The sequence below is a fragment of the Chelonia mydas genome, chromosome 5, assembly GCF_015237465.2.
Source record: "Chelonia mydas isolate rCheMyd1 chromosome 5, rCheMyd1.pri.v2, whole genome shotgun sequence".
NCBI classification, from domain to species: Eukaryota; Metazoa; Chordata; order Testudines; family Cheloniidae; genus Chelonia; species Chelonia mydas.
Genome location: NC_051245.2, coordinates 117,749,741 through 117,771,295, shown reverse-complemented (window position 1 = coordinate 117,771,295; position 21,555 = coordinate 117,749,741). Strand labels below are relative to the sequence as shown.

At 39.0% G+C, this 21,555-nt stretch overlaps 1 protein-coding gene across 1 annotated transcript in view; it reads left to right on the top strand.

Annotated features, from left to right (window-relative positions):
- Positions 1-21,555, top strand: part of SHOC1 (shortage in chiasmata 1) — a 145,998-nt gene that overhangs the window by 82,935 nt on the left and 41,508 nt on the right. Inside the window, exons 7-15 of the mRNA XM_043547362.1 lie at positions 989-1,091; positions 2,044-2,194; positions 5,456-5,563; positions 6,655-6,784; positions 7,617-7,711; positions 8,775-9,017; positions 12,752-13,204; positions 15,407-15,532; positions 17,972-18,148. Of these exons, the coding sequence (XP_043403297.1) occupies positions 989-1,091; positions 2,044-2,194; positions 5,456-5,563; positions 6,655-6,784; positions 7,617-7,711; positions 8,775-9,017; positions 12,752-13,204; positions 15,407-15,532; positions 17,972-18,148 (1,586 nt within the window). The remainder of the gene's footprint in view (positions 1-988; positions 1,092-2,043; positions 2,195-5,455; positions 5,564-6,654; positions 6,785-7,616; positions 7,712-8,774; positions 9,018-12,751; positions 13,205-15,406; positions 15,533-17,971; positions 18,149-21,555) is intronic.

The following is a 21,555-nucleotide window of genomic DNA, read 5'->3' as shown; positions in this document are numbered from 1 at the left end:
CGGAGGCCAAGAACTGGTATGAAGGCATGCAGACTTCATGTGGATGGTACTGGCCTCCTGCTGATCCATACCGTTTGCTGGCAGTCCGAGCAGCTTGCTCAAGCTGGGGAACAATGCTTCTCTCCGTGGAACAGTTGGGGAGAATTATCCACAAAGGAGAGCCATCCTTTACTCAGGCAAACTTCCACTGAAATTAAAACTAAATAAAGATCTCAGAATTTGGGCTTTAGTAATTTATACTCTTAAATCAAAATTATTATTTCTGAGAGGTAGTGGTGCCCCAGAGTTGGCGAGGAAGTGTACTCCCTGAACAATAGTGCATTTTACAATCATAAAGCCTTTAAAGACATGGGGGACAAGGCACTGGGAAGTGACTCTATGCACTCTCTCCTTCTTCCTGCACTCCTTCACAGAGCAAGTGTTAATCTAGTTCTTCCTTTGTATTTCTTTTGTATTTAAAAGCCTATCAGTTCGCCTTTGAAGAACATTTTTAGATTTTAATTTTATTTAATATTAAACGGACTTTGTCTTATATCATTGTATTAATACATACACAGTGATTCACAGAAAGAAAAGTAAAAGTTTATAAAAACTGAAGGATTCAAGAAATTTTGATTTGTACAAAATCATAAAAGCTCTTCATATATCAGAAAAACGTATTTTGGTAAGAAAATGAGATTCTACAATCCTGCAATGTAAAGCAATTTCAAATGACTGGGGAGTTTGAATGTTGTGACAATGATTAATTCTAAAACTGGTCTATCCTAAAAGTAGCAATTCTTGGAAAGTACGATGAACAGGTATCATGTCAGTTTAATGTTCAAATTATTACAGCATGCCTTAGAATTGTTTTCCTAGAAAATTGTAGGTTTTTAATAATTTTTCTGACATGTATTGTCATCAAGGTTACTATTAAAACTTTGCATCATGAATATAAAACAACAAATTAAAGAGAAGTCACTTGTGCTATTTTGCTGATCTTTTATAGGGAATGTTTGACTTTCCAAAGCAACGCAGAGACACACAAAAATGAAAAAGAACTACATGTAGCTAAGGAAATTTTTTGTCGAATGTCTTTAAACGATGAGGAGGTATTATAAATAAGTTTCATCCCAGTGATTTTAGTGACTGCTTGCCTAATACACTTATCAATATACGTAATTGTCTTCTGACTTAAAAGTGACTTGTAAGTCACTTAAACAGAATTCCCTTAATTTTTGCAAAATGTGCCAAATGCCTCCATTAGCCAAGATTTTTAAAAAAAAGTATTAGTTTAAATCAGGTTTTTTGGTTTTGTTTTCTTGGAGGCCTGTGATGGGAAGCTCCACTTTTGGTGTCTATTTCTGATATGGTCAGATGCACCAGCACATGCTAGATTGGTGACATCAGATCAAAAGTGGAAACCAAGTGGCGAAGGATCTAGCCTTTGTGTGTATGTCTTGGGTGGGTGGGTGGAGGGGGAAGAGAAGGTTCAGGTAAGTGTCTTTTTTATATTATGCTCAGTTTTGCAACACTTTAAAAATAATATTTCTTACACTTCGAGGCACATTATGTCTCTGCAGAGGCAGAATGGCACTGGGGAGGGCAGAGTAGATGCATCACTGAAGGAGTGAAGGAAGTAGTCAGGGAGCATGCTGAGTAGCAGGACTAATTAAACCTAATTCAAGTATTTATATCTGGTGCTTTTTCAGCACAGCCAAACCATGGTGCAAAGGGAGAGTGAGGTATAGTCCCTCTCTGACACCATACGAACAAGAGCAGGCATCATGGCAGCACTGCCTGTAGCACTAATCAGTTCCTCCAGTTATTTTTACACCAGTACCACGCTTGACTTGGACTTTTTTGTCTGTGAATATAAGTCATTTATTTTAGTTTGATTTCTTTTTCCCATGAATTGAGCCCTCTTTCTACTCTTAAGACAGTCTTAGTCTAAATTTCTGCAAACTATTTAAAACTAAAAAAATCAAAATTAAATAGTAAAAGCAAAAAATCACAAATTTAAACCTTACCTATCTCAGTATACTGTATTTATTATTTTTTCAGTCATTAATGCTGCCTGTTGAATTAGAATCCAACAAGACAACAAACTTCAGACAGAAAGTTGAGATTCCATCGTGCTTGGAACTGAAAGAGTTGTTAAAATTAGCACCAGAAATTATAGCAGATGAAAGCTGGAGTGAAAAGCAAATCAAAGGTGAGAATTATTTTCTTGATACGTTGGGCCCAATTCTCCTCTCATTTGCACAGATTTCACACCATTATCTTTTTAACTCCATTATCTTCACTTCAATTACTACTGATTCAGACTAGTATATATCAGATGAGAATGAGGTCCATTATTTGTATGAAATTATGCAACAAGTTTGGCATGTCAAATTTCAAAGTATTAAAGTTTCCTGTAAGCAGCCAGAAGGAAGTGATCTCTTACATACTGTACACCTCAATTCAGGCCCGTGTTATTTCAGAAGGAGATATTGTTATTGAGGTGGAAGAGTGAATCTAATGACAATAACTGAATAGGTTAACCAAGCTAAGATGAATTTTTTAGACATCCCAGAGTAGTTTCCAATAATTCATGCAGTACAGTCACTCCATATAAGTTGTCCACAACATCACAGGGGGAGCTGGTAACAGCCTCTGTATTTACTTTGGCTACCATCTCTATTTCAGAATATTCTTATGACCTTTTCTTTGAGAAGTTCTCCCACCTCCATTGTTAGCAGCAGACCTTTGATATTCAGTAGCCTGAGAGTTATTCCCCTGCTGAAGTGCCTTTTCTTTATCCCATGAAAAGCCATTTGCATTTTTCTATTAAACTTTTAAAAATCCTTATTTTGTTCTCTTTTGTTCCCCTGAAATTTTTGGCAGCCTGCCAAATAATCACTAAAAATACAAATATTCTGTAGGCTGCCAAAGTAGCAGTGGCAGATGATACTGTACTGTGAGTACCAAAGCAACTGTAGCGATGGAGTGGAAGTAAGAGATGGGCTGGGCTCCATATCCCTCTAGACCTGGTCCATGACCCCAGAGCTGTATGCGCCGCATGGGGCAGAAACCCACCACCTCTTGATTGGCAGGAAAGAGAGCTAGGCCAGCTTCTCCCAGAGAGCAACCCCCAGCACTTGACCAGTGATCCATTTTCTCCCCATCTTCCAAGAATACCATATGGATTCAGACGTCCTAATCTCACACCATGGAGAGAAAGAGCCAGCTGGGTTCCCCCTACCACTACCCACAAAACCCAGTGGTCCATCACTTTCTTGGTTAACAGCTTTCTCCTGCTGCCAGTTAACCTAGTTAGGCCTTAGTCCTTTAGCTCCAGTGGTAGTAGCTTGTGTTACAGTGCTGAAGGTCCAGGAGTCAAACCCTGCTCGTGACATGGGGATGCCTCAGTTGTACGTAATAGAATTATTTTTTCATTTTTTTCCTTTAAAAAATAACTCTAAGAAATAACCCACAAAAATGAAAAAGAACTGTGTGAAGTTAAAAACTAATATAAATACGACATTTAAAGAAAGTTATTTAGGTTGCAAAGTCAAGAACTTGAAAGTTAGGAAATACCAAAATTAAGTTTACCTGTGCAGTTTAATTTTGTGTATGTATTATAGTACAAGTACTGTCAAATTACATAATCTCATGCTGTTTTTTTCCCACAGAATCACTGCCTTATTCAGTGCACAGGGTCGATTCACAAAGGGATAGAATTATAGTTGTACAAGTAACCATAAATCTGGAATTTCCTAACTTTTCAGTCCTTGACTTGCAACCTAAACAACATTCTTTTAATGCAATTTTTTGTATGTAATAGTGCATTGTAGAATCTACCAAACACAAATAAACTATGTTATTACTATAAACACTGGATTTTCTATGTTTGTAAACTAATTGTAATTTTCACAATTGTACATACAAACGAGTAAATGAAAAATCAATATCTAAAGCATTAGACCAGGGAAACAAAATAATAAATAGTGATGGCAGCACTTTCACAGTACAAAAGTATATAGCAAACTGTTGTCAATGCATGTTAAAATGTAATCTCAATTCTTATACACTTCATGAGTGCTAAGTATTGTTATTATGACTTAGTATGCATATTAGAGTTCTCCTTCAAAACATTATGGAAAGCCTGAGATTAGCATCAGAACACATCTAAGCAAAAAAACAAAAATTAGTAAAATACCCTTCCGCAATGTTTGTGTTTCTGAGGCTTCTAGTGGCTCAGAAAAAACACTACAACCCTGCCAAAGACCAATATTCTTCCCATATGTCTATCAAATGTTTCCATGAACTGAATAACATGATTAACAATTTAAACACAGACCAGGGTAAACTCTTTCATGAACCTGCTATTTCCCAGGATTCCCACTGCACATCTTATATCCTTCCTCTTGTATCCAAAGCAGAGCAGCTTTTCATACATCCCTGGATGGGATGATATGTATCTGCTCTGATTTGGTAGGTCAGTACAGCTATTTTCAGCCCTGGGAACCTAGGGCAGGACAGGGAGGGAACTCTCACTCTCTCTCTCTCTCAAAGAAGCCCTTTACCAGGAATCAACAACATCTGTCTAGAATTTTAAAGCATTAGCTTTTTTCTCTAAATAAAAGAACAAATGGACATTCAGTGAAATTGAAAAGTGACATACAAAGCTGATAAAATAAATCATTTTTCACACAAAATACAGTTAACCTGTGATACTTATTGTCATGGGGTATAATTTAGGCCAAGATCTTAGCAACTTTCCAAAAAGGATTAGATATTTTTATGGATAACAAGAATATTCAAAGTCAAATAGTAAATATTAAAAAAGAAGAGTTTTGGAAACATCAGAAACCCTCTGGCTTTGCAGGATTAGTGTTACACCTTCAGTGACACTGCTCAGTTTTTAAATCAGTGCTTGTGGCAGTAACTTACCTGTGCAGCCATGGAGACTGTGGCCGAGGTCTCAACTTGGCCAGAAAAAAATGACTATTTATTCATTTTGGCAAATGAGAGAATTAAAAAGGGGGGTTTTTTAGCTCAGGCAGTAGAGGCTCATGTATTTAGGTCCAGAGGTCGTCTGTTTGATCCCAGCTGCTGACAAGCCACCCATGGGAGTGGTGTTCCATAAGTTAGGAGGAAACTTTCCCTAAGGACAGGTTATTTCACATCTAGCTAATACAGGGTTTCTTGCATCTTCTTCTGAAGCAGCTGGTACTAATCACTGTGAGAGACAGGATATTGGACTAGATGGACCACTGGCCTGATCACATATGGCAATTGTTATGGTCTTATGAACACCTTCTGCTGTTTGCATGGTAACTGATGGTAACTGCAGTACTTTGTATTGATAAATTCAAAATGATAACGGGGGATGAATAAAAACAGAAACAAAACATTGTGTGAGAAACAGCTTTGAGGAAAAAAGGAAATAAAATGGTTATCATTTGTGGCACCTTTTATCTCTTTTCAGATCTTACTGCAAATATTACAAACGAAATAGAAATTTCAAAATACTGTCCCACAATGGAAGAGGTTTGTTTCAATCAAAACAGAAATCCACTGGAATGCAGTGAGGCAGGTAGGAAGTGCTATATAAGCAAATCCAGTGGCGGTTTTTAAGAACTATTATTCTTTGATTATCCATATGTGTTCCATTATTTGATGCACACATATCCTGTGCATCTGAGATCAGAATCTATGGCCAGAGATGTAAGGTGGGATGCACCTGTGCCCAGAGTGAGCTCGCACCCTAGCCTCTCACCCCTCCTGAGTACATAAAGGACAGAGTGAGGCCAGTCGTTCTTCAGGTTTTTACCACCTGTGACTGCAAGACAGACCTGCATGGAACATCCTTACCACTTGCACTTGGCTAGCTTTGTTTGTAACTAGCTTTTAGCTTAGTAAAAAAAAATTACAGTTAAAAAAATAAAGAAAAAAACCAACCAAAGAAACAAGTTCCTTGTAAGCTAGAAAAATCAGTAAGCATGTCTGAAATTCATTTTACTGTAAAAAATAGGGCAGTAAATGTGACCTACAAGAGATTGCTTTGACTCCCCAATCTTGTTTGCATAGCTGGTTAAAAATATAGGGTCTGATCTTGCAAGTGCTCTGCATATGAAACATCAATTGAAATGGAACTGATTTCAGTGGTAGTCTTCTGTGACAAGCATTTACAAGACTAGGACTGTAAGTAGCACTGAATTTTATTTGCATATGAAACAATAATTGACTCCCTCAGAGTCTGAGGTATCTGAGTTGCAGACTTGCTGGTTTCATATTGATATTAGAACCATCACAAATATAATTTGAAAGAGCCATTCCATCTATGTAAGAGCTACATAACTGGGCCACAGCTGATCAACATTTAATTTTAAAAAATGCCCCAAAATAATAGCCGGTGATTTTAAATTCTGAATGGTTGGCTAGATGAGGAGAGATTCCCAGATTCACATAGAAAAGCAGTAAAAAAGTGTGACTTATGCATTACTATTACCCCTGTTGTCTAGATATTAAAGTACCACAATTTGGTCTTTATTGCTCAAGGGATAAAACATAAAATCTTCATAATAAATTTGAAACATAAAATGTAACTGGTGTCAGTTATACATAAATATTTACATTTCTTTCACTTTTTTGTGAAATGTGGTGTCATTTTTCTGCAATTCCCAGTTAGTTACGCTTTATATCCTCAATATGAAGTAGAAATACCGCTAACTCCGCCATGCAGACCGCAAAGATCACATGTGAATTCACTTCATGCAGGACTTCAGGCAGAACCTATTTCTCCTGTTGGTAACAGGTAAGTAAAAGTTTAATGAGAATACAATGGTACAACCTCCTCCAAATTAGTGCAAAACTAGCTTCATTGGATTCTGTTAATTTATGGCCTCATTCTGTGAGATGTTCATTGCCGATGGTTTTGTCCATTGTGTACTTTGCCTTGGAGGGAAACATTATTCCAGGGAATACACCCTGTGCATGGTTTCAGTGCATGGAGCTTGAAAAGACCAAGAGAGTTGCTTTAAGGCTGTCCTCCTGTAAGGAGGCTTAATATCCTGAAGATCCAGCTTCCTCCTTGGGGAAGGTGAGGACTCATAACTCCATGCCAGTGAATCCTCCAAAGTCCTCAGCAGAGAAGCACCCAGTGAGTACCTTGGCCGAGTGCTGGGGATATCCATGTGGCGACAGAAGTATCAGCAGGGCTGTTCCATGGCTGCTTCTCTATTATATTTGCTAGAGTACCCTTCACAATCTTAATATCCTCCCTCCACAGACATGGAAGGACTAAAGCATCCTCTTGACAGGGGACCTCTAGTCTCCCTCCCTACCACTAGCTTCCCTTTGTTTGCCTCCAGGCCATTCAAAGGGTATATATACCCCTAATCTTTTCCCCTCTTTGAGGAGTGGAACCACATTGGTCCTGCAGCCAGAAAGCCCACTGCACCCACAGATGAGGAGGAAAGATTTTCCCAAATGAGTCAATAAGAGAAAGTAGAAGATTGGAGAGAAAGTAAATACTTTTGCAAAATTACTTTCTCTAAATGTATTACCAGAAGAAAGTTGGTTTGAAAATCTAAAGCTATGATTTAAGCTTCTTACCACGTGTCTCATTTTCTGTTTCTTTGTTTTAGTATTCTGCTTACAGAGTCAACTAAGGAGAACTTAGAGTGCCTGGTGTGGCAGTCAGAAAAATACCAAAATGCTGTGAACTCTCTTTTGCTTGAAGGTAAGGAAGTATGAATTCCGATATATGGAACTGATATAGAAGAGCTGTATGTGAAATATTACAACAACATAGAAATTAATCTGGGAAGTGCTTGAAGAAATACAATGCAGATATTTGATGATACATTTTCAATGTTGATAAAATGAATGTAGAATGCAAGGAACGTGTGAATACTGCTCCTGTTTGCACACTAAAAATATATCCCAATTTATCTAAGGTGGGATGTTTGATTTTTTCCTTTATATAAATCTTCTTGTAAGGCAGATAACTAGTTTGTCTTTCCACAGTGGTAGTTTGTATATAATGACAGCTTTCCTCCAGTTTGAAAATCTTCAGTTCACCTCCTGATAATTATTTTAATGGGTATAGTAATTTCTAAAACTCAGTAACAAAAACCTAACTTTAAACAAGCTCTGTTGAAATATTAATTTTCATTATAGAGTATGTTCTTATCTTCAAATAATTTTTAAAAATCCATACTAATAAATTCCTTAGTGGAATAATATTCATGGAGAACTAAGTGATAAGTTTCCAATGCCAAACGCACACATTAGGAAGTGGAATATGGAACCAAAAACAACTAAGTCATAAATTATTTCTGACCTCAACAGTTAGTGTTAAGAAACAACACCAAAAGACTTCTGTGAGATAAGTGAGTTACATCCTCATTTGTAAAATAGTCTATTTACTATTTAGAGTTTTCAGATAATCATTATAATAGATGTTTGCAAGCATGGAAGGTAAACTCATAGATAATGAATAAATCTCGAATCATTTGTAATCCAGGTAATGCAGGTTTATATCAACAGACTAGAGATATAATTACAGCTGGGGAATTGAACACAAAAAACAAGGAGAAAAAATTTACATCTTACTAAGCTATGTAAATGTTCCTTTCTTTGCTGTTCAGGCAAGTGCTGATACTGAATTAGTAATGGAAAGATATACCAAGGGATATACATAAGTCATGAATATTTTTTTGTGATTTTGCTGTCAAAAATGTTCTTCTCTCACGTTTCTAGTCCATTAATACTTTATACTAGTTTTTGTCTTGTTTTTGTAGAGAATCAGACTGTTGAACCTACATTTCAACATCATACAGTTACAGAACTGAAAAAGATGTTGTCCATCCATGTGGAAGCTCCAGTGTTTAGCCCATTAAAATCAGACTGGTGGATTCATTCAGGACTAAATCTGGTATTACCAGATTCTTTGGAGCAACTAAGCACTGATTTGGGTAGTGCAAATAGCCTGTTTTCTACTGAAGAGGAAGTATTCTCACATATTACACAATTTCAGTTAGAAAGTAAGTATATTTGTTTTTGATAGAAAAGTTCAATGACAAGAATGGCAAGGAGATCTTTTTTAACAGAAGATCCGTCATGCAGTTCAGTGATGGATACTAGCATAGCACCAACTAAGAAAGGAATCAGAAAAATTCTCATTCTCAAAAAGAAAAGAACTCGGAAAAGCATAAATTAGTCAGCACTATTACTCTAAAGTCTGATTTACAAAGAGCTAAGATTGTCAGTTGCATGGATAAAAGTATGTGTGCACTTGCATATTTAATTTGTGGTTATCATGATTGCATATGCAAATTATGGTAGTTGCAAGCACAAATTAGCCACTTCAGGCCCTTAATGTTTCTAATGAAATACCTGGCAGGAGAACTTTTGAAAGGGATATAATAATTTCAAAGTATTATTAATTACTATTATTAATTAATATCACCATAATAGTGAATATGTTGATGTAGCAGACTCTTATATCGTTCCAGCTTCTTCTAGGATAGACCAGTGGCACGGGACCTGTTGTAGTTAACTCAGCTTCTATTATAGTGAAGATTCATCAGTATACAATATTATGCGTGGATTCATTCACTATGCAGATTTGCAAGGCTATTTGCATGCAACTCACATGGAAGAACACTACCACCTAGCTGTGGCAGCTCTGTAGAGACAGAACATATTGCAGTGCATTTAGCTACAGTATTGTTAACATGAATATATAGAAGTAATACAAAGGGTTAGGATTTTGGGAAATTGCAGCTGTAAAATGCATCAAATCACATCCTTTTTATTTTCTTATATTACAAACGCTTGCATTAAGCACAGTTACCCACATTCCTTGCTATTTCACACACAGTTTATCATTATGGGGATTTTTAGTATGAAGCTGTCATATGCTTGTACTGAGTAGGTAGTACAGTATATTATATTTCTCATGCATTCATAACCTTATAATGTCCCTTCAACTAGAACATGTAACAGGTACAATAGAATCCATTCTAGATCATTCTTGTGTTCTCCTACACAGCACTCACTGTTCTGTGCAAAAGTCATAGCTTATGGGTATTGTTGCCCAATACAGTTGATAGGAAATGGGGGGTCAGGAATCTCACAGGAATTTTTTTTCCCTTAGGTTGATAGTTCCCCTAGTTTGTGTGTGTGCTGAACTGACCATGTTATCCCCAGTATTTCTGTACCTCTGCTGGAACAGCAGCAGTTCCTTTTCTGCTCTCTCTATAAGCCTGGGTTCTTTAGTCTCTGTTTGGCTTCTTGAAATGGCCAACACCTTGCAGCAAAGATTCTCTTATATGGAGCGTGGAGCTTGCTGAGGATTCCTTTAGCAGCAGTTTTACCGAATGCTCCTGTTACAACAGCAGCTTTGGGTAGACTAAAGAACTACTCCCACTGGCTTCCCCTGTCTAGCGTCATGTGAAGCAGCAGCTTAGTAGCACCCACCTTGCTGTCTCCTCCCACCAGCTGGAGCTCTTTTTGGAGAACAGATTCAAGTTTGAACTGCCCCATCTCCTTCCTACTAAATCATTCACTCATGAAGGAAGAACTATTGGGAAGGGATTCCTCTTGCTCCGCACTCTCCCCAGCACCTCCTTGCCAACATTGGTGAGAGCATCTTACAGTCGGACCTGGAAGAGCCCACTCCTTCCACCCATTGACAGCAGCAGTGATCTGGGTCCTTATTAATCCAGAGCTGCAGAACTTTTTAGCAAGGCATAGCCAGACTACTGCACCTTGTGGAGCCTTCTAGCATGGAAATACAGTCTGTAGCAGAGGCTAAGAAGGCGTCATGAGTCACAGTAACTGGTTTCTATGATCCTGTAGCCCCAAGGGACCCTCATCATCGGTGCTGATCCCATTTCACAATTTTCCTCATCCTCTTTACAAGAGCAGGAAATGGTTTTCTGGATCCTCTCCACTACCCACAGTTTCTAGTTTCTTTGGTCCCCAGGAGAGAGATTTAACACCCTTTGCAAGCCCAACTCTACTACCAGTCTGCTCAGGAGACTGCAGGACTGGGGACCCAGGTTGAGCACCATTTCCCTCACCAATCCATCAGTTGTTCCCTCTCACTCAAACCTGATAAGTTAAGCCTGGTTCTCTCCACCAGGGTCCTTCTGTGTGCACAGAAGTTCAACCTAGCCCAGTGTGCCACCTTTTGAGGAACACTGCTGGTAGGCCCATAAATAGTGCAACAAAGTGGTCTAGCAGTTCATACCATCAGCCTAGAAGTGTCTCTGGTCCATCCTTTTTGCAGCAATCAAAGGATTAGTAAAGGATCAGTAACAGAAGAAAATAGGAAAAAATTAGGAGAAGAGAATGTAAGTGAGAGGGAAAGTCCTCTAATAGAGCATAGTTCTAATGCTAATACCAAATCAGTGGAAGTTAGGAACCTAAACACCTTTGTGGAGCAGGATCCTAGAAAAATCACAAGAACACCAGAATCCCTAAAGCCTGAGTTAGGTGCCTACGGTCCCTATACAATTAATTAGGAGAGAGAGGCACCATAGATTGCAGTCCACTAAGCCAGCACACAAGGCAAGGAGCCACCTAAGCTAGCCAGTGGGAGACACTGAGCAAAGAGGTATGCGGTAAGCCCTGCCCCTCTCTCAGAGATAGGCTCTTAAATCTAGGCTGCATGGAGGCACCTAACTGTGCTAGCAAGCCACGAACTGGAGGAAAATAGGCATTCAGCCACCCAAGATGCATGCAGGACCTGAAACAAAATGGAAGAGGAGGAGCAGGACCTCCCTTACAATCTTTAGCCAAGTGGATAGGATGTGGGACAACCCCAGTTTAAGTCCCCCTTCCTTCTGCCACCTCTCAGGTGATTGTCCTAACCACTAGGCTTTAGAGTCAGTAACTGTTTCTCTAGCCAAATAATGTTTAAGTATTGAATTGTTTAATTAAAGCGCCTAGTGAGTTTGGGCACGTCCAGGGTTAGGTTGTGGCCTAGTGGGAGTTTTCTTGATCGCAGTGGTGCCTAAAAATTGGACTTGGATTTCTAAGTATCTTTGTGGATCCCACCCTCACTCCTTATTCTTTATCCACAGGTACCTCTGATCTTTTGTTTTAGTGACCCGTTTTTCATTTGTTTGCTATTTTATTACCTTCCTTACTTGGTGAAGAGGATTGTGGTCCCTGCTTGCTTTCCATGAGTTATGGTTTTTGTCCAGAGCAGTGGATCCAGCATAGGTAAAAAGTAAGAGTTTTCTTACCTTTAACTTTGATTTCTTCTAATATGGAGCCACTGCTCTGGGCAGACTCACCTTGTGCTTATTTAGTATTTTATTAATTTCTGAGCTTGTCACAGGCTCGTCTTTTACATTCTTTCATGTAAGGTTGAAAGGGAAAGTCAAACAAGTTCTCAAAATGTCAGTGACACTACGGCAGACTGCATTGGTGATAGAACCATCATGCTAGGTTGCATTAAATCTATCACCATCTATAAGTTAATTGTGTATAGCTTCACTTCGGAGTTGATATAACGGCTTTGGAGCTTTCTGTTTTCTCAACTTTGGAATTTCTTATGTGGGAATAACATATCAGTTCAAACATGCCAGCAGTGGATTCTAACAACCTAAGGAAGGAAGAAGAAAAAAATCAAAAAAGAACTCTGCAGAGTTCTATTCAATTGGATTGGACAAGAACATTCTTGGGTTATATATTCTATCCAGAACAATAGATTCTACTAGGAGTAATCAAAATTGCAATGGAGAAAACTAATTTTATCTTTTAGGGTGGCTTGAAGAGAAGAGTTCCCTTACTAATCAAGGACTGCTTTCTGTCAGTGCATATCACTGGGACAAAACAACAAATTCTCATTTCTCACCTGAAAAGAAGAGCCCATTCTCTCCATTACATTTGGGAGCTGCACCTCATGTCAACATACGTGATGCAAATACATCTGTTGAATGGCTAACAAGACAGGAAAATCAGCACAGTGAGACAGAAGGACCAATGCATTTCTTATATCAAGAAAAGAAAAGAAAAGATTTGTCTGACTCACTTAACTATAAAGAAGGATCTTTTGAACCAAACAGCTCAACAAAAAGCCAGAAGACTCTACCATTCGAACAGTCTAGACAATGTGACGATGATTCTGACCTTCTGAACAGTTTTATCATGCTAAGATCTAAACACGTGTTCATCCAAAATGAGGAAAAAAATAATTTGGATAGGCAGAAAGAGGGTAGGTGAACCATTCTGTCCTGTAATTTTAGGTCTAATTCTGCTCTCTTACACTGCTGTAAATCAAGTATAACTCCATTCAAGTCAATAGAATTAATTACATGGGATGAAATCCTGGTCCCATTGACTTCAGTGGATCCAGTATTTCATCCATGGTACTTATTTTGTATTTTTCTTTTTAGTTGTTTTTTTAGACAGTGTGCATTAAAGTTTGGTTCCACTCTGAAAAGAAAATGGTATCCTCTTACTCAGACTGTCTGCTCCCCCGGCATGTTCTGAGTCAAGTCTGGTGATTTTTGTGACAAAAGTAAGTTTCTATTGCTTACTACTCTTGTTAATCCTGCAGAGCTAGCACAGTTAAGAGGGAGCTATATTCTGTTTCTTCTTATCCCAGCAGAACTATTCCAATTAGTTACACCTCTGCAAACCCAGTGATGCAATGAGGCTGAACAGTTGTCTGTGAAGACAGAATATGGTTTGAAGATCTGTTATCACTGCTGATGATGTGCGAAAAGAAAACTTAGCTTATAGACTGAGTATGCAGGACTGGCACTTAGAAAAAACTTTTACTTATAAATTGACCACCTTTGCTACAGAAGTCATTGAGAGACAATGAAATGTTAGGTCAGTCACTTTTCAGAGTAGAATCACACTAAAAAATAAAATACTGCAGGACCCAGACCCTGGTTAGCAGAGCTTCAACACAGATTATGCTTGAGTTATATATCCCTTGGAAAATAAGTTTGTAACATAAACACTGTTGCAGCACTAATTATAATAGCATGAAGTGGTGCTATGTAACAGATTAATATGGATTTTAATTGTATCCTTACATAATTAAAAAAAAACAATATGCAAGACATTTTAATAAAATTTTAAAAATAAAACCATTTATTATTGTTTTATGTTGATACATATGCAGATCTTGAGAAATTGATAACCCCAGTTCTAAAAGTACAAACTCAAGATACATGAACTAAGGTCTTATGTTACCATCTAGTGAACTCTAACTAGAACTGCATCTCTGAGTAGTACTGTGGATAGAGGCTTAGTTCAATATAGTGTAAACAAGTAAATGTAGACAGTGATCCTCAAGTGTTGTATGTTAGTGATGATTGATAAATGTTTAGCCTATCCAAACATATGTAGATTTTATGTCAATTCCTTCGAAAGTATGGTTCCAATTTTAGCGGAAGGCCTACTGTCTCCCAATAAATTACAAGTGCTGTTGTGGGTTATTTTTATAGACACCAGTTATATGTACTATTTAACCCAATTAATATTTAGGAGAGAACTAGTAGAAGTAATTGGTTAGCATAATTTTGAACCCTAATAAACTTTTCTAATTCAGTAGGCTCCTTGACAGTAGAATATGAACTTTGGCTTTTAACTTTGCGGGATGGAAAGTTTTTTACTTTTCCCTCTTTATTTTGCCCAAGTGTCTCATTTTCACAGCTGCAGCCATATGACATAGGGATCGATCCAGTTTGCCAAGAAGTGGGGGCTGCTAGCTCCAAATCTGCCACTTGCTCCCCCTTTTGCCAGGAAGAGGGGAACAGAGATGCTGGGGGACTCTTAGGATAGCTTATGACTTCTTATCTGTATTGGAGAAAGAGAAAAAAAAACACAGAAGGGATCGATCCTGAGGTGCAGCTACAAGTAAAGATTAAGGGAGTGAGAACGACCTCTTTTATGTAAACTGTTTCCAGCCCTTCTCCTACTTACCCTATTTCCAGTGTTCCTGATCTTTCCTGTCCAGTTGAATTCCTGCTCTCAGATGCTCTTCCACTCAGCAGTTTCCCTGCCTTAGTGCTAATGTAGAAATCTTCCTTTATACAAACAATAGGCTATAGAAGCAGCTTCGAGCAGTTTCTCAACTTTGCCAGGATATGGATAGGGTATGGATAGGGGAGGTGTCTGATTCCATTCAGACCTGACAACACCCACTTTTTGGCAAACATAATCTGACCAATGTATCATGTGGCTGCAGCGAGGAAATGTGGGAACTTGGAGGAAATAAAGAAAATATAAAATATTTTCACTTTCTTTTTCCAAAGTAAAATATACAATTATTGTTCTGTGGCACAGGAGCCTCCTGAATTTGAAATGTTTAATTAGCAAGTGGAGGAACGTGTTAGAGAATTTACTTATTCTGTGGATTTGTCTTGTGATAATTTTACATAATCTATGTCCAATGTTTTAGCACTGGAAATTAAAGAGTGTCCAGAAGTTCTTAAGCAAGACAGTTCTGCTGTTTGTAAGGCTACATTGACAGAGAAAACAGAACAGGAGAATCAAGGCAGCATCTCAGTCAAAATTCAAGCATCAGGTATAGAATTTTGTTTTGAATGGTCTGTTTATTTTTTTGTAATATTGCAATTTTACATTAAATAATATCCATATATACAAAACCAATATCCATTTTATTCACTGCTCTCTACGGCTCTTATCCTGCAAAAATTCAATATGGGAACCTTTATGCTCATGCAGACTGTTGTATAGCAATCCCTATATTTCACCATGGTAGCATCATACGTGAAAGAATTAAAAGAGTTTCTCAGTCAGATATAAGCTATATCCAATATTGAGAACTTAAAGACAAACACAAACATTTTAACAACAATGAAATATTAACAATACATTATGATACCTTACTGGAAATATTAAGCACTTTAAAAAGAAAATGATTCATCAATGAATGAATGAATGAAATTACACCAAGTAGCAAAAACAATATAGCATCTGATCTATCCTGACAAAGCCTGAAGAACTGGAGATGATGAGAATGAGCACTTACATAGTGCTCCACATCTTCAAAGTACTTTACAAATATTAACTAATTAGTTAATAATTATGAGGGCATAAATGACCAAATGTAGTGAGACCTGCAACTGAAATGCAGCCCAGTCTGGCAACCTTACCTGTCAGCTTGAGATATTTTAAAAATGAAATGATAAACCCTTGAACATGGGAGATAATAGAGTTTTAACCTTGATGACGTGATTAACTCAACTATAATGTTAAGCACATAAAAGAAAAAATTGATACTCAAGAGATTTAGGTATCCCATTGAGAAACAGGTCGTGCCTTCCAGTTAATTCAATATCAGCAGTTTATTTGAGTTCTTCAGACTACTGTGTTGCTGTCACCCACTTGGATATCATGAAAACTCAGTTATATCTGAAGGTATGTCTACGTTATGGAGATTGTGCTGGCACAGCTATGCCACCGCAGCGATGTAATGTAGATACACCCTACACCAACAAAAGGGGCAAAGAGTCCTGTGGCACTAACTATAGACTAACAGACGTATTGGAGCATAAGCTTTTTCTATTCAGATAGGAATACCGCCGCCCCCAAATGATGGTATCTACATTGACCGACGTATTCTTTCATCAATATAGCTGCTTCTACCCTGGCAGTGGAATTGATATAGCTACATTGATCAAGGGGTGGATTTTTTACACTGACATAGCTATGTTGACTTAACTTTTACGTGTAGAAAGAGCCTTCGGTCTGGTCTACTCCAGACTTACATCAGTATAACTATGTTGCTCAGGGGTGTGAAATATCCACATTCCTGCGCAACATAGTGTAACAAAGTTCCTCCTCTGTCTTGGTGGGTCCTGCACTTATTGGCGGATTCACTAGCCTCAGAGATTCACGGCAGCCCTCAGTTTGGCCACTTTTGCTAGTGGCTCAAAAGTGCCATTCACTCAGCTAACCTCATCACTGGCCAGCATGGGGAAAAGGAAGGAGAACAATCCCTGCAGTCTCTGCTGGTCCACCTAGTGCATCGGGGGACAGGCCAGGGATCTTCCCCTCTAGTGGGACCCACAGTCCAGGTCAACTCCTCCGGTATCCAATAGGTGGTTGGGGGGAACCCGGGCCCGCCCTCTACTCTGGGTTCCAGCCCAGGGCCCTGTGGATCACAGCTGTCTACAGTGTTTTGTGTAACACCTGTGTGACAGCTACAACTCCCTGGGCTACTTCCCCATGGCCTCCTCCCAACACCTTCTGTAGCCTCACCACAGGACCTTCCTCCTGATGCCAGATAACGTTTGTACTCCTCAGTCCTCCAGTAGCACACCCTCTTGCTCTCAGCTCTTTGCACGCCCCTCACTGACTGAAGTAAGGTCCTTTTTAAACCAGGTGCCCTGATTAGCCTGCCTGTCTTAATTGATTCTAGCAGTTTCTTAATATGCTCCAGGTGTCCTAATTAGCCTGTCTGCCTTAATTGGTTCCAGCAAGTTCCTGATTGTTCTGGAACCACCCTGTTACCTTACCCAGGGAAAAGGGACCTGCTTAACCTGGGGCTAATATGTCTGTCTTCTATCACTCTCCTATAGCCATCTGGCCCGACCCTGTCACAACAGTTATACCAACCTAACCCCCGGTGTAGACAGTGCTATGTCAGCGGGAGAGCTTGTCCCGTCAGACATCGCTACCGCCTCTCGGGGAGGTGGATTAATTGCACAGATGGGAGAGTGGTCTCCTGTCGGCTTAGAGCATCTTCATTTAAGTGCTACAGTGGCACAGCTGCATCACTGGAGAGTTTTAAGTGTAGGCCTTCCCTTATAAGGGGTTACAAAACAGCCATCCAGAAGTTATTTAGAATTACTAATGTGAAGAGAATGAAGTTCATGTTGCAGATCTCTTGAAGAAAATAATGCTTTTTTGTTTTGCAAGACACTTGAGTACTTTTATCCAACAGTGGCATATTTAACCAAATTGTGTTATCTTGTGTATGTTTGTTTGTATTAACCAGAAAGCCAGTGCCAGGCATACCATCTGTTAGAAGCAACAGCCACTCCTGTTCTAAAAGAGTTGATGCATCTTGGCATACTTGCCGCAGTGAATTGGAGGTTTGCCACAGTTAAATTTGATCACACTAGATTTTTCTTAAAACAGCAGGAGAAAGTGATCTGTGATATTTTTAAACAAGGTAAAATGCATTGTATTTTTCATCTATAAAATTGATTTGATTTCATATGTAACGTGGTTCAATAAGTCTGGCAAATTATTCACAAACTTTCAAGCATTTCCCATCTTAAGGGCTGATGGTAACAGACCTGCTTTTTTGTTTCCAAAAGGTCTCCATTAATACAGTCCTAGTTGGGCATGTTATTTTTAATAACTTGAATATCAGAATACTAAACAGTATTCCAATCCAAATCTAAATTTCACATGCTTCAGAAATGTTGGTCATGATTAATCATACATTGTAGGCAATGTTTAAATGACATTCCCACATGTGTAATTTACAGAGAAAAACACCAGTATGTTTTTGTTGTCCTTTTCTTTGTGGTCAGTGGCTATTTTTGTCATATCCATGTCATGGAGTTCATGGTATACTCCAAGCCAGGAAGCGGTTGTCAACTCTTACCCAGTAACCCTGAATGCCTGAGTGCCTCACAATACTTTGCTACAGTAGCTCCCAGTCTGGAACACTCACAGTCTGCAACAAACATGCAGGCACTCTCTACAGCCAACCCTGGTTCAGAAACTCTAACCCCAGCAGTCTGTCTACAGCCTTACAGCCCCACTCTGGCTTCCACCAGCCTGGGTTACAACTAGCAAGGTGACCCCAACACACTCCCAGTCCCAAATTTTCCCAAGACCTTATGTTCTGCAATGTCCAGCCCTCTCCTGGACATTTCAGAGAAATAAGAAATTTAGTTGCATGTCTTAACACTACATAAGGAATTATGAATACTTGTTTGGGTCACAGATTGTACAGCATAATATTAATAAGTATTCATAATTCCTTATAAGGTGTTAATACATACAATTCACAATGATATTAATAAAAGATCTCATGCAATAGCCTGCTATAATACAATAATATTGTATACAATCTGATCTACATTACAGACCTATATTGATATAACTATTATCACTCAGGGGTTTGAAAAATCCACAACCCTGAACAACGTAGTTATACTGACCTAACCAGCTGTGTGCACAGCGCTATGTCTGCGGGAGAGTTTCTCCCACCGACATAGCTACCACCCCTCGGGGAGGTGGATTAATTACACCTACGCGACAGCTGTCTCCTGTCTGCTTAGAGCATCTTCATTAAAGTGCTACCTCAGCATAGCTGCCTGGATGCAGTTGCACCCATGCAGCATTTTAAGTGTATACTTGCCCTCAGTTGATTTAATTGCTTATCACTTGAAGTTTAGCCCCCTCCCCTCATAATGATAGACCAATAGGTCTACACTACACACTTATTTCGGTGGTGAAAAATCCACACCCCTGAGCGATATAGTTATACCGACCTTAACCCCCTGTGTAGACAGCGTATGTCAGTGGGAGAGCTTCTCCTGTCAGACATCGCTACCGCTTCTGGCAGAGGTAGAGTAACCAAGCCAGTGGGAGAACTTTCTCCCATCAGCTTAAAGCATCTTCATCACAGGGCTGCAGCAGCCCAGCTTCATCTGTAGGTTGTCATGGTTTTGTCGTGTAGATCGTCCCTAAATCTTTGCAGTGTATTCTTTAAAAACTAAAACCCAGACCCAAGCTTCTCTCTCCCGCTGGGTGTAGTCACCAAACTGTCTCCTCCCCACTTGTTAGCTTTGTTTACCTAATACGTAAAAATGGATCGTCATTGTCTTTGCCAGATGACTGGGCTGGCCAGGGAAGCAAACACATTAATTTGTTTCAGGCAGACCTGTTTATCAGCACCGCCTGACATGCCTCATTTAAACACACTTCAGCCATAATTTCAGCATAGATGCATAACTCTTAATACACACTGTGTACATACATGGCACAAAAATATTAATGAGCAGTGAGTTATTAGTTTTCAAATGATACCTCACAAAGTATATTCTGTACAAAGATTATTACAGTGTGAATACAGGGGTGCTTAGGGTCACAGTCCCTGTAGCCAAAGGGACCTAAATGATGAATGACTAAGCATTTTTTTCTAATTCTAATCTACTTATTCTCCTGTCTGGCATTTGTAAATGTACTCCTCACTGTAGCAGTAAAGAGATCCCTTAAATTTTCTTTTTTTTAAACTGCCAAAATAAGCTATGAACATTCATGTTACTAAAACTATGTAGGCTAAGGCAGGACCACATGGTTTGGCTGATCTGGGATTCGAAAAAATACCCACTGTGCTTCAATAAGGATTCTTAGGCTGTAAACTCTGGAGATTCATGTATAAATGAAATGACCCCCAGAAGAATACAAGCATCCTCTCAGGAAACCATAAACTGCTTTAGGGCTCTGTATTTTGGATGGATTTTGGAGGCTTAATCCACTGCGATTACGAATTAGCTCTGATGGATAACTATATATATCTTTAGTTTCTGTATTATCTCACAGTACAGTTTATGTGATAAACTTCAGTTTTCTAAAGTTTACTTCTTTTTGTGCTTAATATGTTTTTCAAAATTTAAAACCAAAATATAGTGACAAAATGTTAGTAAGGAACATTTATGGGGAGGCCGCAGACTGGTACAAGAAAAGCAAGCTATAATACTAATCTCTCAGCTTGTGGGATGCAGAAAGCTCAGGGAGAACCCAAGGATAATATATTGCCATCAAGGGAATCACAAAAAGGACAACAATCTCAAGATGAGTAGGTGTAGCATTACAGGATCATCCTAACAGAAGGAGTGAGGGATCCTTAAGAGTCTTCAATTTAATTCAAGATTAATTCAAAAGTGTTTATATATTATGAAAGACAGATGATTTCAGAAATTTAGCAGGTCCCAGGAAATCAGATACTATGGTCCAACCTAGCCATGGTGCTCCCACTTATGGTCTTTGCTCTCTCACTGGTCTGCAATGATATGCTACAATCCACATGACAGCTAGAAACATGGCCTTATCTGTGTCAGTAAAGAGGTTCCTGTGGCTAAAATAGTGGGCAGTGGAACAATCCTTCAGGTCCAGGCTGCCAGTCCTTCCCTTTAAAGACAGGCTATCCTTGCGGGAAGAGTTGGAGAAGATTCAGCAGTCCCCGTCTGCTCCAAAGAACTAGAATCTGCCCCAAGACTGGCCCCTGAAATAGCTCGTCTTGCCCACACTGAAGAGGCAACAAGTGGCAGAGTGCCTTTTCTAGTTTTAAGAAGGGAGCCTGATGCTGTGAGAGCCCAGGCCCAGAACCTGTCATGAGTGGAAGGCTGAGAAATAACAGTCGTGACTGGGCCCAGACAGGGCCCAAGGAATGGGCACTTACAGAAGTATGTTTGGCTAGAATGGTGGGAAAGCTGCAAGTGCTTTCTTGAAAAGAGCTGTATTTGATTTTTCACAGGAGCTCTGCCTAAATTCAAGCCTAAGATTCCTCAGGCATTTTTTCTGCATAGCAGATTCTACCTTATTCACAATCTTCCCCAA